At 44.2% G+C, this 16,982-nt stretch overlaps 1 protein-coding gene across 1 annotated transcript; it reads right to left on the minus strand.

Moving 5' to 3' along the window:
* Window positions 1-13,658: 13,658 nt before the first annotated feature.
* Window positions 13,659-16,704, minus strand: LOC106848591 (granzyme H-like). Its single transcript, XM_014868588.2, has 5 exons — window positions 16,650-16,704; window positions 15,365-15,512; window positions 14,695-14,830; window positions 14,233-14,490; window positions 13,659-13,814 (listed from the first exon to the last, which is right to left on the minus strand). The coding sequence occupies exons 1-5, from the start codon at window positions 16,702-16,704 to the stop codon at window positions 13,659-13,661; spliced, it is 753 nt and encodes a 250-aa protein (XP_014724074.1).
* Window positions 16,705-16,982: the final 278 nt, after the last annotated feature.

Consider the following 16,982-nt stretch of genomic DNA (forward strand, 5'->3'; position numbering starts at 1 on the left):
ATTTTCCTAACCTGAGGAAGGAAACAGACATCCAAGTTCAGGAAGCACAGAGAGCTCCAAACAAGCCCAAAGAGGCCCACACCAAGACATATTATAATTAAAGTGTCCAAAACTAAAGACAAAGAGAGAATCCTAAAAGCAGCAAGAAAAGCTCACAAGTGACATATAAAGGGAAGCCCTTCAGGCTATCAGCGGACTTCTCAGCCGAGACCCTACAGGCGAGAAGAGAATGGCAGGACATATTTAAAGTGCTAAAAGGAAAAAACCTACAACCAAGAATACTCTATCCATCAAGGTTTTCATTCAGAATGGAAAGAGAGATAAAGAGCTTCCCAGACAAGCAAAAATTAAAGGAGTTTATCACAAAGAAACCAGTTCTGCAAGAAATGCTGAAGGGACTTAAGTGGGAAAGCAATGACCACAAATAGAGATAAAAAAATTATCAAAAAACCCCAAAACAACAACAACAAAAAAACCAGGCAATAAAATCACTTGTAAAGGTAAAAATATAGTAAAGGCAGCAGATCAACTACCTGTGAAGATAATATGAAGGTTAAAAGACAAATGTACTAAAATCACCTATTTCAATGATAAGAGGGTAATGGATAGACACACACTGAACAAGAGACTATATATGATTTGAAAAACGCATAATGTGGGAGTGAAAAAGTAGAGCTTTTAGAAAGAGGTCAAGCTAAAGAGTCTATCAACTCAATATAGACTGTTATATGCATAGAATATTAAATAGGATCCTCATGGTAATCACAAATCAGAAACTTATAACAAGCAAGAAAAAAAGTAAGACAAAAAAAATCAAGCATGTACTAAAGATAGCCATCAAACCACAAGGGAAGAGAGCAAGAGAAAAAGAAAGGAACAGAGAAGAACTACTAAAACTCCCAGGAAAAAAAGTAACAAAATGGCAATAAATACATATTTATCAATAGCTACTTTAAATGTCAATGGACTAAGTGCGCCAATCAAATGCCATAGGGTGGCCAATTGGATAAAAAAACAAGACCCATGTATATGCTGCATACAAGAGACACACTTCAGACCTAAAGACACTCACAAACTGAAAGTGAAAGGATGGAAAAAGATATTCCATGCAAATGGCAAAGAAAAGAAAACGGGGGTAGCAATACTTATATCAGACAAAATAGACTTTAAAACGAAAACTGCAACAAGAGACAAAGACGGGCACTACATAATGATAAAGGGAACAATCCAACAAGAAAATATAACACTTGTAAATATCTATGCACCGAACATAGGAGCACCTAAATATACAAAGCAATTATTAACAGACGTAAGAGGAGAAATAGACAGTAACACAATAATAGCAGGGGACTTTAACACTCCACTTACACCAATGGATAGATCATCCAAACAGAAGATCAATAAGGAAACACTGGCCTTAAAGGACACATTAGACCAGAGGGACTTAGTAGATATATACAGAACATTCCATCCAAAAACCACAGAATACACATTCTTTTAAAATGCACATGGAACATTCTCCAGGATTGATCACATATTAGGCCACAAAACAAGTCTCAATAAATTTAAGAAGATTGAAATAATACCATGCATCTTTACTGATCACAAAGGTGTGAAACTAGAAATCAACTACAGGAAGAAAACCAGAAAAGCCACAAAAATGTGGAGATTGAACAAAATGCTATTGAACAATGATTGGGTCAATGAAGAAATCAAAGAAGAAATGAAAAAATTCCTGGAGACAAATGAAAATGAAAACACAACATGCCAAAATCTGTGGGATACAACAAAAGCGGTTCTAAGAGGGAAGTTTATAGCAATTCAGGCCGACCTCAACAAAGAAGAAAAATCCCAAATAGACAATCTAAAAGCACATCTAAAGGTACTGGAAAAAGAACAACAAAGGCCAAAATCAGCAGAAGGAAGGAAATAATAAAAATCAGAGCAGAAATAAACAAAATAGAGTCTAAAAAAATAGAAAACATTAGTGAAACCAACAGCTGATTCTTCGAAAAGATAAACAAAATTGACAAGCCCTTAGCTAGCCTCACCAAGAAAAAAAGAGAGAAGGCTCAAATAAATAAAATCAGAAATGAAAGAGGAGAGATTACAACGGACACCTCAGAAATACAAAAGATAAGAAGAGAATACTATGAAAAGCTATAGGCCAACAAATTGGATAATCTAGAAGAAATGGACAAACTCTTAGAAACATACAACCTTCCAAAACTGGACCAAGAAGAAGTAGAAAATTTGGATACACTGATCACCAGTAAGGAGATTGAAATGGCAATCAAAAACCTCCCCAAAAATAAAAGTCCAGGACCAGATGGCTTCCCTGGTGAATTCTACCAAACATTCAAAGAAGACAATACCTATCCTTCTCAAACTCTTGCAAAAAATTGAAGAGGAGGGGAGGCTTTCTAACTCCTTCTACGAAGCCAACATTATCCTGATACCAAAACCAGACAAGGACAACACAAAAAAAGAAAATTACTGGCTAATATCACTGATGAACATCAATGCAAAAATCCTCAACAAAATGCTAGCAAATCGAATACAACAATACATTAAAAAGATCATATATCATGATCAAGTGGGTTTCATTCCAGGGATGCAGGAATGGTTCAACATCTGCAAATCTATCAACGTGATACACCACATTAACAAAATGAAGAATTAAAATCACATGATCATCTCAATAGATGCAGAGAAAGCATTTGACAAGATACAGCACCCATTTATGATAAAAACTCTAAATAAAATGGGTATAGAAGGAAAATACCTCAACATAATAAAGGCCATATATGACAAACCTACAGCAAATATCATTCTCAATGGAGAAAAACTGAGAGCTATCCCTCTAAGAACAGGAACCAGACAAGGATGCCCACTTTCACCACTCTTATTTAACATAGTATTGGAAGTCCTAGCCAGAGCATCAGGCAAGAAAAAGAAAGAAAAGCGGATCCATATTGGAAAAGAAGAAGTGAAACTGTCACTCTTTGCAGACAACATGATTTTGTATCTAGAAAACCCTAAAGATTCCACTAAAAACCTTTTTGAAACAATAAAGGAATACAGTCAAGTCATGGGATACAAAATCAACGTACAAAAATCGGTTGCGTTTCTATACACTAACAACGAAGTAGCAGAAAGAGAAATTAAGAATACAACCCCATTTACGACTGCAACAAAAAGATAAATACCTAGGAATAAATAAAATACCTAGGAATAAACTTAACCAAAGGGTGAAAGACCTGTACACCGAAAACTATAAAACATTGTTGAAAGAAATCGAAGAAGACACAAAGAAATGGACAGATATTCCGTGCTCTTGGATTGGAAGAATTAACATCATTAAAATGTCCATACTTCCTCAAGCAATCTATAGATTCAACACAATCCCTATCAAAGTTCCAACAACATTTTTCACAGAAATAGAACAAAGAATCCTAAAATTTATATGGAACAACAAAAGACCCCGAATGGCCAAAGGATTCCTGAGAAAAAAGGACAAAGCTGGAGGTATCACACTCCCTGATTTCAAAATATACTACAAAGCCATAGTAACCAAAACAGCATGGTACTGGCACAAAAACAGACACACAGATCAATGGAACAGAATCGAGAGCCCAGAAGTAAACCCACACATTTATGGACAGCTGATATTCGACAAGGGAGCCAAGAGCATACAATGGAGAAAGGAGAGTCTCTTCAATAAATGGTGTTGGGAAAACTGGACAGCCACATGCAAAAGAATGAAAGTAGACCATTATCTTACACCATGCACAAAAATCAACTCAAAATGGATTAAAGACTTGAATGTAAGACCCGAAACTATGAAACTTTTAGAAGAAAACATAGGCAGTATGCTCTTTGACATTGGTCTGAGTAGCATATTTTCAAGTCCCATGTCTGACCGGGCAAGGGAAACAAAAGAAAAAATGAACAAATGGGACTACATCAAACTAAAAAGCTTCTGCACAGCAAAGGAAACCATCAACAAAACGAAAAGACAACCTAACAATTGGGAGAAGATATTTGCAAACGATATATCAGATAAGGGGTTAATATCCAAAATATACAAAGAATTCATACAGCTCAACAACAAAAAAACCAACAATCCAACTAAAAAATGGGCAAAGGATCTGAACAGAGATTTCTCCAAAGAAGATATACGGATGGCCAACAGGCATATGAAAAGATACTCAACATCACTAACTATCAGGGAAATGCAAACCAAAACTGCAATGAGGTATCACCTCACTCCGGTCAGAATGGCTATAATTAACAAGACAGGAAACAACAAATGTTGGAGAGGCTGTAGAGAGAAGGGAACTCTTGTTCACTGCTGGTGGGAGTGCAAACTGGTGCAGCCACTATGGAAAGCAGTATGGAGTATCCTCAGAAAATTAAGGATAGATCTACCATATGATCCAGGTATCCCACTGCTGGGTATTTATCCAAAAAACTTGAAAACACAAAGGCGTAAAGATGTTTGCACCCCTATGTTCATTGCAGCATTATACACAATAGCCAAGACTTGGAAGCAACCTATCAAGGGACGAATGGATAAAGAAGATGTGGTATTTATACGCGATGGAATACTACTCAGCCATAAGAGATGATGAAATCCAGCCATTTGTGACAACATGGATGGACCTTGAGGGTATTATGCTGAGTGAAATAAGTCAGAGGGAGAAAGTCAAATACCATATGAGCTCACTCATAAGTAGAAGATAAAAACAACAACAAACAAACACATAGCATTGGAGATTGGGTTGGTGGTTACCAAGGCCGGCGGGGGGGGGGTGGGCAAAAGGGGTGAGTAGGCTCACATGTGAGGGGATGGACTATAATTAGTTTTTGGGTGGTGAACATGATGCAATCTACACAGAATTTGAAATATATTGTGATGTACATCTGAAAATAAATAAATAAAATAAATAAAATTTAGGAATTTATCAAAAAAAAAGTCATAAAGGTGTGTTTGATGCATGAGTGAATAATACACAAATTTGCTTTGGCTTGCATGTGTGTGGGAAATGTCCACATGGGTTTCTGAACTCCTGCATGGATTTAACTTCCTAAGGCATTGAGCTGTCAGAATAGTGAGGGCAGATACAAAAGATGGGAAATCAGAGTAAGATGCGGAAATGAGCAGGAGGGGCTGGGACTTGGTGGAGTGAAAAAAGAACAGAGGAAGATTGGCAACAGATGTTAGCTCAGGGCCAATCTTCCTCACCAAAAAGCATACTTTTAAAGAAGAAAGTGCCTGGCTCTGGTCTCACCTGAAACGTGCTAGCCAAGAGCCCAGTCATCCATCAATTTCTTGGTAGTTTCAGACAAGGAAGAATCCTGCTTGTGGGGCTGCAACAAGGAGATTGGGGAGGAAGTGGCAATGGGGTGTTAAAGAGAGTAGGAGGAAGGTAAGGAGAGGCCAGAAGGGGAGCCTTAGAGGAGGGTTAATGACAAATGTGCTTGAGTTCAGTTTGTGTTCCCTGCAGACCGGAAGTCTACTTTAGTTCCAGGTGAGGTAACTAAGCATGAGCTTGTCATGGTTTTATGAGTTCCCAGCCAAGTCAGTAGGATCTTTAATACACAGAGTCTGCACCTGGAGAAAGAGAGTGGGAGGAATTGTGTCCTTTTGCAGTAGAGTTCAGTGTCAAAACACTAATGCCAGAGTTCTTCTGCTGAGGTTTCCTTAATAGAGAAGAGTGCAGAGCTGCGGGAGGTGGTGGGGCTGGCCTCTGGGATGGTCAGGAAGGAATTGTCTCCTGGATGTGAGCGCTGTGAGGTGTGGAAACCTTTCCAGTACAGCAGCTGGAGACAGAGAGCTGCCTGGGAAGTGCTGCCAGGCACAGAAAGACCTGGGAGTGGGACATGTCTGCCCTGGGTGTTTCCTGGGGACTGAGTCCTGAGACTGGGCAGTGCTCTGGGCTGTAAGTAATTGTCGCAGAGAGGAAGGGCTGAATGGGGGACACTTCCACCGCACTCTCCTCTCCACTCCCCACCATCAAATATTCTTTCCATTTGCCAGTGCAAACATTTAATAGTGAGACTGTTATCCTCCCAAGCATGCTAATAAAAGACAATTCCTGTCAGTAGATGCTAGCCAATACAGAGAGTGACTGAGTCTTGTCAAATATATAGTTGATTAACATTTTGTCGATAAATGGCTTACACTGAATATTAGGCTAATGACTTTCTGATAAGCAGGACCCATAAAATAATGGTCACATTTACCAGAGCATTTCTGTGTATAGTCGCTTGGATTTGATAAAATATGACCTCGGTGATTATTCCATTTAAGATCATAGAAATTGCTAAATTTCATATGGTTAATATCACAGGGCAAGAGTAATTAACAGTTCTTTTCTTTTTTTCAATTATTTTCCTGAGGTCAGAATTGTTTATAACATTGCATAATTTTAGGTATACATTATTATTGATCAGTTTCTGTATAGACTGCAACAGTAATTTACATTTTGCTTTAGGTAGAAAAATCTGGCAGCTCATTCTGTATGGTTACCTTAAGAAGGCATTTGAAGCATGGTTTCAAATTAAGTGACTTTGGTAATCTTTTCTTTGAATATGGGCTAGTCTTTAGGGTAAAAGTCATGTTATTTTAGTCAACAATTTGTGCGGAGTTTTGAATATCATCAGTGTATCAAAACAAGAAGCAGACTCTCCCTACATTGAAAATGAGATTATTGGTCCATAGTACAGTGGGGATTGACATGGTGAAGGCTTTGGGAGAAGGACTCTGGTTGTGATGGACGTGTGAGTTGCTTCTATCTCTTGGCCACTGTGAATAGTGCTGCTGTGAACATGGGTGTTCGTTAGCTATTTTTCAGCAAGCCAATCTTTTTTTTAGTAACATGATGTCATTCATGTTGTTCTGCTGGTCACATTCAGGGCGGATGGCTCTGAGCACAGATATGCACTCTGGGTGCTTTCCAGGCTCCCCGTGTTGTGGGCCTCCAGGATGACATTTATAGGGCTGCAAAGGAAAGGTGGCCTAGAGGTAGGTGTGAGCTGCAGGAGCTCAGTCCACAAGCTCGGCAGCCCCGGGTGGTGAGACTGTAGCTGTGGGAATTGAGGGGATGGGAGGGCTCTGGAGCTGAGCTGTCTGTGCCCTCTGCTTCTTCAAAGCCCTGAGCTAGGGATGGTGGGGTACACAGGGACCTTGAGTTTTACTTCCCCTAGATTAAACTGAGAGAGAGCTTGAATTGATGTTTTGGGCCTCAGTGTGTGCCTTCCATTTCCCCCTTCGCTCTTTTTGATCATGTCCTTCTTTTCTCCTCATTTATACTGGCTTGTTCTCTGCTCCCAGACCTACCTTGTTTCTTTGTCACCCCTTTATTGTGGAAGCCTGCTTACAGGGTGCCCCTCTTATGAACTCTTCTGGGCCTGTGTGTGGTCACCCAGGAAGCTCCTTAGTTCCTCATGTTCCCCAGAAGCGTGCTGCCTTCAGCACACAACCTTCTTGCACCACAAACCCTGCTCAAGTGCCCAGACCTACTGGAGTCTGGGTCTGAAAATATGCCGGGTAGGGATGGGAATGGCCCCTGGCTTTTTGGCCTCAGATGATCTCCCCTGGAATGGAGCAATCAGTACTTATCTCTGTGTTCTCAGAACCCGCGGTGTGGGAACGAACTTGGTGCTCCAGAAAGGCTGTAAAATGGGAGGCAGGAGAGATGATGCAGAGGACTGAGGAGTGGGGCCTGCAGGGGTCTGCTCCACACATTGGGAGAGCACTCTAGGGTTCTTCAGGAAACTGCTGACTCCCATTCTCAGATCTCAGCTCATCCCACCTTCCCCAAAGGAGGAGAAGAACCCTTGGTCCAGGCATGGTCAGCTTCAGCCTACCCTGTTGAGGAGAAATGCTCTGCTGTTGTATGGGAGGCCGCTGGAGTGGACTCTTCCTGAAGTTCCTGGTACTTTCCTCAGGGAGCTTCCCAGATCCCTCTGAGTCCAGCTCACGGTCAGCTCACGACCAGCATGGTTTTAAGATTCTAGAAGTGAGATGATGGACTGTTATTGCTGTCTCCTTATCTCCTAGGCTCTGACACATGGGTGGCAAAATGAATTTAGAGAGCACATTTATATAGCACGTTCTAGGTGCCAGGGTCAATTCCAAGAGCTTTATGTACACTAAGTAATTTAGCTCTTACAAGAACTCTATGAGGTAGGCACTGAAATGTTTCCTGTTTTATGGTAAGGAAGCTGAGGAACTGTCAATTTAAATAACTTGCCTAGCGATCCAGTGGTAGGCAGTGTCTAGGCAGGCTGGCTCCTGGGTCTATGAGAGGGGTCTGATCTCTGAGGTTGGGGATGGTCACTCACCTGCCTCAGCCCCAGGAGGTAGGAGAAAGGCAACCAGGAACAGTACCTGCTGCAACTTCCAAGGAAGGCTGCCCAGTGAATTGCTGCTGGTGCCTCCTCCTGCCAGACTATTAGCCCCCAAGAGAGAAAGGAAGGGTGGAGGTGGGTGTCAGAATTCACACTCCCATTCACCTGCTGGTCTGATAGGTTTCATCACTCAAGCTGCCCAGAAGGCTTGTTCCCTAACTGCCAGTGATCTGGGCCGGAGAAAGTCATCCCGACCAACATTGCCATCCCCCACAACCACAGAATCGGGAATAAGTTGAAGGAGACAACAGAGGAAAGGGGAAGCCTGCCTGTCTTCACCCTCTGAACCCTGGCCACCCTGCTGAGACCCTGGCTGATCCCACTTCTTATTTATTTATTTATTCCTTTATTTTCATCTTATTGAGGTCATATTCATTTATAACATTTTGTAAATTTCAGATGTACACCATTATATTTCGGGTTCTGTAGAGATTGTGTTGTATTAACCACCAAAAGTCTAGTTTCCATCACCATATATATGTGCCCCTTTTCCCCTTTTGGCCTCAGCCCACCCACTTCCCCTCTGGTAACCACCAATCTGTTCTTTGTATCTGTGTGCTTGTTTGTTTATCTTTCACATACGAGTGAAATCATATGGTATTTGTTTTTCTCTGTCTGACTTACTTCGATTAGCAAGATAAACTCATGGTCCTCCCACCTCATTGCTAATGGTAAGATTTTTCCTTTTTTTGTGGCTGAGTAGTATTCCGTTGTGTGTGTATAATATACCACATCTTCTTTATCCATTCATCCACTGATGGGCACTTAGGTTGCTTCCAGATCTGGGTTATTGTGAATAATGCTGCAGTGAACATAGGGTTCCATATATCTTTTCAAGTTAGTGTTTTTGTGTTCCTCGGAATAATACCCAGAAGTGGAATAGCTGGATCATATGATAATCTTCTATTTTTAATGTTTTGAGGAATCTCCATACTGTTTTCCATAGTGGCTGCACCAGTTTGCAGTTCTGCCAACAGTGTATGAGGGTTTCCTTTAATCCGTATAATTTCCAACACTTGTTTTTTCTTGTCTTTTTAATAATAACCATTCTGGACGGTGTGAGGTGATAACTCATGGTAATTTTGATTTTCATTTCCCTAATTACTGGTGATGTTTAAAATCTTTTCTTATGCCTGTTGGCCAACTGTGTACCTTCTTTGGAAAAATGTCTGTCCATACCCTTTGCCCAATTTTTGATTGAGTTGTTTGTTTTTGTTGTAGAGTTGTGACTTCTTTACATATTTTGGAAATTAACCCCCATCAGATATATTATTTGCAAATATTTTATCCCTGTTAGTGGGTGTCTTTTTGTTTTATTGATGGTTTCCTTTGCCATGTAGAAGCTTTTTAGTTTGATGTATTCCCATTTATTTATTTTTTCTTTTGTTTCCCTTGCCCGAGGAGGCATGATATTCAAAAAGATACTGCTAAGACTGATGTCAACGATTGTATTGCCTATGGTTTCTTCTTGGGGTTTTATGTTTTCAGGCCTTACATCCAAGTCTTTAATTCGTTTTGAGTTAAGTTTTGTGTGTGGTGAAGATAATGGTCTACTTTCATTCTTTTGCATGTGGCTGTCTAGTTTTCCCTACACCATTTGGTGAAGAGACTTCTTTTTTTTCTTTGTATTTTCTTGGCTCTTTGGTCAAAAATTGGCTCTCCTCCCATTTATTTCTTAAATTTGTCCATGGAGAATGGAATGTATGAGAATAGATAGAGATATGTATGCTTTTGAATGGTTTTATTTTCTATTTTAAGTAGAAATTTTAATTTTAGATCAAATAATATTGAAGTGTGCAATATTTCTTAACGTCCATAGCTGGTTATATCTACTTTGGACTATTTTATAACATTTCCATCTGTTACAACTTTACTCCTCTGGGATGCTGGGACATTAAAGTTGTGTGCATCCCACCTCCTCTCTGGACTCCCTAGGCCACCAACAACGCAAATCTTCTGGGCAGGCTGATGCTGGCTGCAGGCTGATCCTTCCCTCCCTCTGACGCTGCTGTAGTCAGAAACCAATCTCGTGGCTCTTGGCTTTGTAGGAGAGCAGTGTACTACTGAGGCATTCCGGACATGCTCAGGGCTGCCTTAATGTCGCTCTCCGAATGACATCTTAGGATCTCCTTGAGAAGTTTCTCCTGATGACCCTGTGATGTTTTCTGGAGTGTCAGTGCTGGGAGAAGGCTGTCCATGTGCCATTGTCTTCCACCACGTGTGTCTACTGGGAGCGAGACACATTCTTGCCAAGAATTGGCCTGTGCTGTTGTCCTTGTAGGAAAGAGCAGGTGACATAGGAAATTCAGTGACATCTGCATACTATCTTCCCCTCAGAGTAGTTAGTGGGAAAGAGGGATGCAGACCCTGCATGTGGAAGAGAGAGATTTGAAAAAAGATGCAAGACCCTCAGTGTTTCCTAGCAGAAAAGCTCACTTCTGAGACTGAACAGCTGGCTCTGGGGCCCTGGGTAAACATAGGAATTGGTGGAGGTGGACCTTGTGTAGCAGTAAGTCCTAGAAATAAAAGTCACTAGATCAAGAGAGAGAAATAGATGTAAACTGACTTTGAAACCTTTTTAAGGAAACAGGTACCATCAAGAGCAGCCCAGTCTTCCTGATGCTACAGGCATTAGAAGGTCATTGTTTTTCTTCCTCATGTGTGTCATTCTGTGATGAGTGCTCCTGTCAACTGTGAGGGTGAACTGACCCAACAGGCACTGTCCTTCAAGGCCACACGCCCATGTCCCTGGTGGCGGACATCCCTGGCTACTCTCTCCCTGGCTCTGGCTTACACCCTGAGGCTCCATGGAGCTCCTCATGGCTGACTTTCTGGGGTCTCTATTTCTTTACTGTGATGGGTTCTCCTGAGTGTCCTTTTTTAATGCTGTGACCCAACGTTGTCCCCTGGCTTGTATACCTTCTACCATTTGCTGGCTCATCTCCGCACATGTATTCAGCTCTTCCCTTCTCTGAGCTTCTGTGGGTGCTGTGAGCCCAAGGGGATGCTTGGAAGATGGTCTTGGGGACAGTAATGAATGAAAAATAAACTTTCATTTGCTTTTCATCTTACGTTTCAATGTGCTGGATTTTACTTTCCATATCTATGAATGCGTTGTTTTCTGTTACATCCAATTCACTGGTGGTGCTGTTTGAAGGATACATATCTTAAAATAAGGTCATCTGGGTCATAGTAGTCAATGAAAATAATCAATAACCAACCTATAGGTAAGAATTACAGAGTGATATTTATTGAGCCAATCCTGAGGACTAGCCCAGAAGTGCTGTCTCCACCAGGGAAGAAAGCTCTCCTGAGAAGCATGGTCACAGCATGGCTATAGACCAATTCACAACAAAGACTATACATCAAGCATGACAGGAATACAATGTTTTCTAAGCCACAAGGATATGTTGTGCTACAGTTTAACACATATGCAGCAGCTCAGCTTGACCTTGGTCCTCTGGGAAGAAGAGCTTATCTTGAAAGAAGTGCTGGTATTGGCTTCAGAGAAAGGGAGACATTCATCTCTCTGTTTAAATTGTGCATTCTTTGCTCTGGGGAAATGTTTGAAGCAGATGTACAATGTGTGTTTGGTGGGTCATATGTCCAGCTGCTCTGGGAAAAACAAGTTTCAGGCCGAATCACAGTTAAACCAGAATGGCTTCCCCATACATATCAATAAGTAAAAACTTCTCATTATTCTTATTATATTCATTACAATGAAATGTGGCATTTTGTGGGTTTTTGGACTGGGGTTCATGCCATCTACATGCCAATAAATAAAGACAAGGCTGCCTCAGGTACCTCCTCGCTCCTTCCCTCACCTCCAGACATGGACTCCACTGAGCACAGCCTGGGAGCCTCAGGAGCTGTGGGTCTCCCAGTCTCTTCCAATGTCATACGGCCCTTGTGGAATAAAGTAACATCACCCATGTGAAACTGTAATGTGAAATACAGATAAAATAAGGGAATTTAATTATTTTCAAGGCCAGATTTCTTGAGGATTTCAAATACAGATCCATCTGCCAAACTGACCTGCCAGGGGGAAGGGGAGGAACCAGGAGAATTTAGAGGAAACTTCCCTTCTAAGTTTCCCAATGACAAGGACAGAGCCTGTTATGTGTCTGGAACAAAGAGAGAGATCAACAAATGATGTATTGATGGATGACCAAGTGATACTTTCCAGCCCAGCAACCCTGGAGCCTTCAGGCTCACAAAGCTGCCACAACCCAGGTTGCCAGCAGGGGGCATCAGACAAGGCTGAAAGGGGCTGAGGCTGCTGAGTGACTCCATAGGCCGTGGTGGCTGAGTCCCCGTGGGGATGCTGGGCTGGATGGAGGACCTGAACTGTCTCTGCTCAGGTGGCAAGTGGATACTGGCTCCTCTGATAGGAAAGAGGTGGGCAGTCATCCCTAGTATGACAGAGACAAGCAATAGAGGAGAATGCACATGGGGCTTTGGGAACTCTGTTAGGGAGATGAGAGAGAGGCTGGCTCAAAACAGGGTGGGCTGGAAAGGAAAGGAGTTGGGGGCCAGGGCAGTCAGATGGAACAATGGAGCTGGTGTGCGATGGTCAGCCAGGGAGGAATGTTGACTGAGCTCAGTGCTAGGTCCTGGAGAGGGCAGAGAATGGGACCCAAGTGAGGCTGGGGGCCATCGTAGCATCATCTGAGCCTCTGAAGCTGCAGTTGGTCCTGGCTGTGGGAGAAGCTGCCCCCACTGGAGAGAGAGTCCCTGAAAACGGGAAATTCAGTGACAATGGCCTGGCCCCCTGGTCTCCTGGGTCCCTGGAGTTAGTTCCCTTCCACTGCCCTGCTCTTCCCTCTGCCAAGTTGCTGGGGTGTTGGTGATGGTGGTTGGGTTAGAAAAGGTAAGAATTTCCTAAGGCCCAGGGAGGAACATATTTATGGGAAGAAGATTGTCCTATTATAATGGGCAGCCTTCAGATTCAGCCCTTACACAGGGTTAAGCACCACAGAGGTGTGACTGAGAAACTATACAGCGTGTGCTTTAGGGAGAAGATGGGCTGGAGGAGGAAGGAGGAAGGACAGCCCACAACTGACAGCAGAGGGCTGCCTGGAGCATGCTGTTGCGTGTTGAAAGTGGTTCAGTGAGTCCGTGAGACTTTAGTCATACTCTCAGGAAATCCATTTATTATGGCCCTGCAGTCCCACTGCCCGCCCCATGGGATTCCTGCCGCTGCCCCAGAAAATATGGTCAGGCACAGGGGAAGGTCAACCTCATGCCTGCTGTTTGAGGTGTTTCATTGTTCTCTTTATCCAGGACAGGTAGTATGAGACCTTTGTGAAGACTCCTGGAGGGTTCCCGCTCAGTTGTCCATAGGAGGAAATGCCCTGGACCATGTTGTTGCAGATGAGGGGTCCCCCGGAGTCCCCCTGGGGCAGAGAGAGGAAGGACTCAGCTTGCCTCCATGTTATCTTGCCTTTCCCACCACCCCAGGGGTCAGTGGTCTCTATTATGGGCTGCCTGGAAGATCAGGAACAGGGCAGGCTTTGTCACCTCCCTCTTTCCAGGACTCCAGCCTGACTCTGACTGTTCTTTGCAGCTCCACCCAGGCTAAGGCTTTCTCTCTAATCCTTAGGGAAGTTTTGGTGAGAACTCTGCCGTGGGGTGACTGATCCTTCCATAGCCTGAATGCCTGATGCGCTAGGGGTAAAAACTGAAGACTACATTTGTGGACCCAGGCTGTCCTAGCTCTCAGGATGATGCATGAAGACAGGGCCACTCCCATCACTCAGAGCTCCCCATTTCCTCTCTCCCAGGGCCTGTCTAGGTGGATGCTGGAAACCTTACCCTAACGCTGTTCTTCATCTTCTTCGGGTCACCTACACAAATCTGGGTGGCCCTGCTGTAAAAAGGGCGGTAGCGGGATTCACACTCCACATCTTTTTGCACAGTCAGCTCCACCTCCTGCAGTATATTTGCTGAAATGCCCATTGAGTCTTGCCCCCAGCCGGCCACACTGCACACCTGTCCGGGTGTCACCTGGGCCTTGCCCCAGAGCAGGTTGAGGGTCCTCACAGCTGCAGTCAGCTTGGCCTTTCTCTCCAGCTGATGGGAAGAGGCAAGAAAGTCCAGCTCAGCCACCTGCTTCTTGGGCCTGACATCACGATGGAGCTGCACTGACTTCCCTCTACCCTGAGCCACTGGGACTAGTCAGGCAGCCAGTATGGGAAGGAGAGAAGGGACAGGTTGCAGTGGGAGGGGAAATAATCTGGACCCAGGACAGCAAGAGCAGTAGGGAGGTTCCCTTACTTTTATTAACATGATGTCATTGGATAACTTCTCATAAATAAAGTCTGGGTGGCGGATGGTTTCTTTCACAGGGATGATCTGCTGGGTCGTTTCCTGTTTCTCCGTGTTGTGGGCCCCCAGGGTCACGTTGATTGTGCTGCGCAGAAAGTAGAGTGGGGATGTGAGGGGTGTGGAGTCACAGGAGATCCAGCCCTGGAGCCATGAAGGCCGACTGACAGCTGAGGCAGGGCAGGGCTGCAGCTAGGGGAAATCAAGATAACAAGAGGGCCAGTTGCTGAGTGACTCTGTGACTTTTTCTTCTTAATGACACTGAGAGGAGGACTTCTGGAAGCTTTCTCTTGCCCTCAGACAATATTGTCAAAGTACTCTGAGTTTGCCTTTTGACCCTAGTCCTTGCTTTCATACTCCATGGCTGCTGTGTTTGGCCAGAATGGTCTCTCTTCTCAACTGGGCCACTTGCTCTCACGTCTGACCCTCTGACCCCAAAGCTTGCCTGTCCCATTTCTCACTTTCCATGACTCAGTCATGCTCTCAAATGACTCCTTGCAAGAGCTCTCGTGGCCTTGAGTTACCAGGAGCTGGAGGAGCTCCCCTGGGCAGCAGCCCCTTGGCAGGTGACAAGGGTTCCTGTAGGGGTCTCAGGAGGTGTCCATTGCCTTCGGCCCCTCACCTTCCCCAGCAGTGAGCAGCCGTCAGAACAATATCCTTTCTCACTAGGACACCGCCGCACCTGCTGGGCTTCTCCTTACCCGGAACCTGAATCAATACCATGTAGGGGCGGGAGTGGGGCTTTGCCTCATGTCCTCCGATGATGATTCCTGAAAGAAAAGACTGGAAGTTGTGCTTTCTGGGAGTGGCTGTGGTCAGGAACGAAAGCATTGGAAGGTGGTGATTGAGGGGGAGCCCTACAGTGCCCTGCTGACACCGGGGAGAGTCCTCCAGGTTCTCCTTGCAGCAGAATAACCTTTTCTGAATTCAAGTCTTAGAATCCCCGGTAAGGGAAGGGGGGACAGTGCTTGTTGTCCCCGTCCTACTTCAGACCATGTATAGAGGAGATAAGAGCTGTCTTCATGATGGTGGAGCCACAGGGGATCATGGACAGGGTTCCCCTGACGCCTTCTGTCTCAGTGAGTCTCCCGACCCCTTTGAACCTCTGCTAATGTCTTGACTGGTGCCTGTATCTAATAATCTGTCTGTGAGCTTATGGCACTGGGTTTTCTAACATCCTCATGTCCTAGGACTGAACCCGTGCTAGGATCTCAGTAAACATTTTCTGGCTGCATGAGTGAATGACCTTCACCTAGCTTTAGGCTGAGGTTTCCTGGGGGTTGTGCTTATTGGATTGAAGGCCATCCTCATGGATGGAGAGCACTGTGTGGAGTAGCTGAAGGCCTGTTAAGACAGGGGGAAGTGGGGCTGAAAATGGGGTGCCTGGGCCTCTGGTAGAGCAAAAGCAACAGAAGTGCTCTGGATGCAGTCATCCAACCCCTTCTGAGATCAGCTGCTCCCTCGGCTCCTCTCCTGGGCAGGGGTGAGGGGGTGAGGGCACCGAGAAAAGAAACTGGTTCTTAAGCTGGGTCTAGGGACAAATCCCACTACTGCAGTCGGTTTGTCTGATCTGCCCTTTCCTGAGTTTGAGTGAGGGATTTTAATTACTTATCTTTTGTAGCTTCACATCCTTTGCCAATTGCCTTCCATGAGCAATTGACCTCCCAGGTGATAAGAGAGAAGCTCACACAGTAAATCTTTTAGTGAACACCGTTTGTTCCTGCCTTGCCTGTTGAGTGTTTGTGCAGCATTGGACTTCTTAGTCTAGGTTTGGGATGGGAGCTTGGGTCTGGAAAGTTCTTGGGCTTTAATTGAGGAAAATCCCTGACTGTGCTGGGAAGAGGGTCAGGAGTCCTGAGGGTTTTGTGAGATGGACTGGAGCGTCTGGAATGGGGATGGTTACTCACCTGTCCCAGGCTCGGGGGGCAGAAGAAAGGCCAACAAGACCAGGAGTGGCTGCATCTTCCCTGAAGTTCTGGCCAGGTCAGAGCTGCTGGTGTTTCTTCCTTTTAGACCCACGGCCCCTTAGGAGAATGCAGGGGTGTGGCTCAGGACCTCATGGACCTCCTAAACTTGTGCTTCTGGTTTTCCTGCATCATCTACATGGTGATTTTTCATTTTTCTGATATTGTGAGCACCCAGGATGACACTTAATTGTCTGTAAAGAAAAGGTAGATTGGGTCAGCCACAGGAGCTACAGCTCTATGCCTGAAAGGGTGGTTGAATTTCCAGCCTAAGGC

The sequence above is a fragment of the Equus asinus genome, chromosome 2, assembly GCF_041296235.1.
Source record: "Equus asinus isolate D_3611 breed Donkey chromosome 2, EquAss-T2T_v2, whole genome shotgun sequence".
Classification (NCBI taxonomy): Eukaryota; Metazoa; Chordata; class Mammalia; order Perissodactyla; family Equidae; genus Equus; species Equus asinus.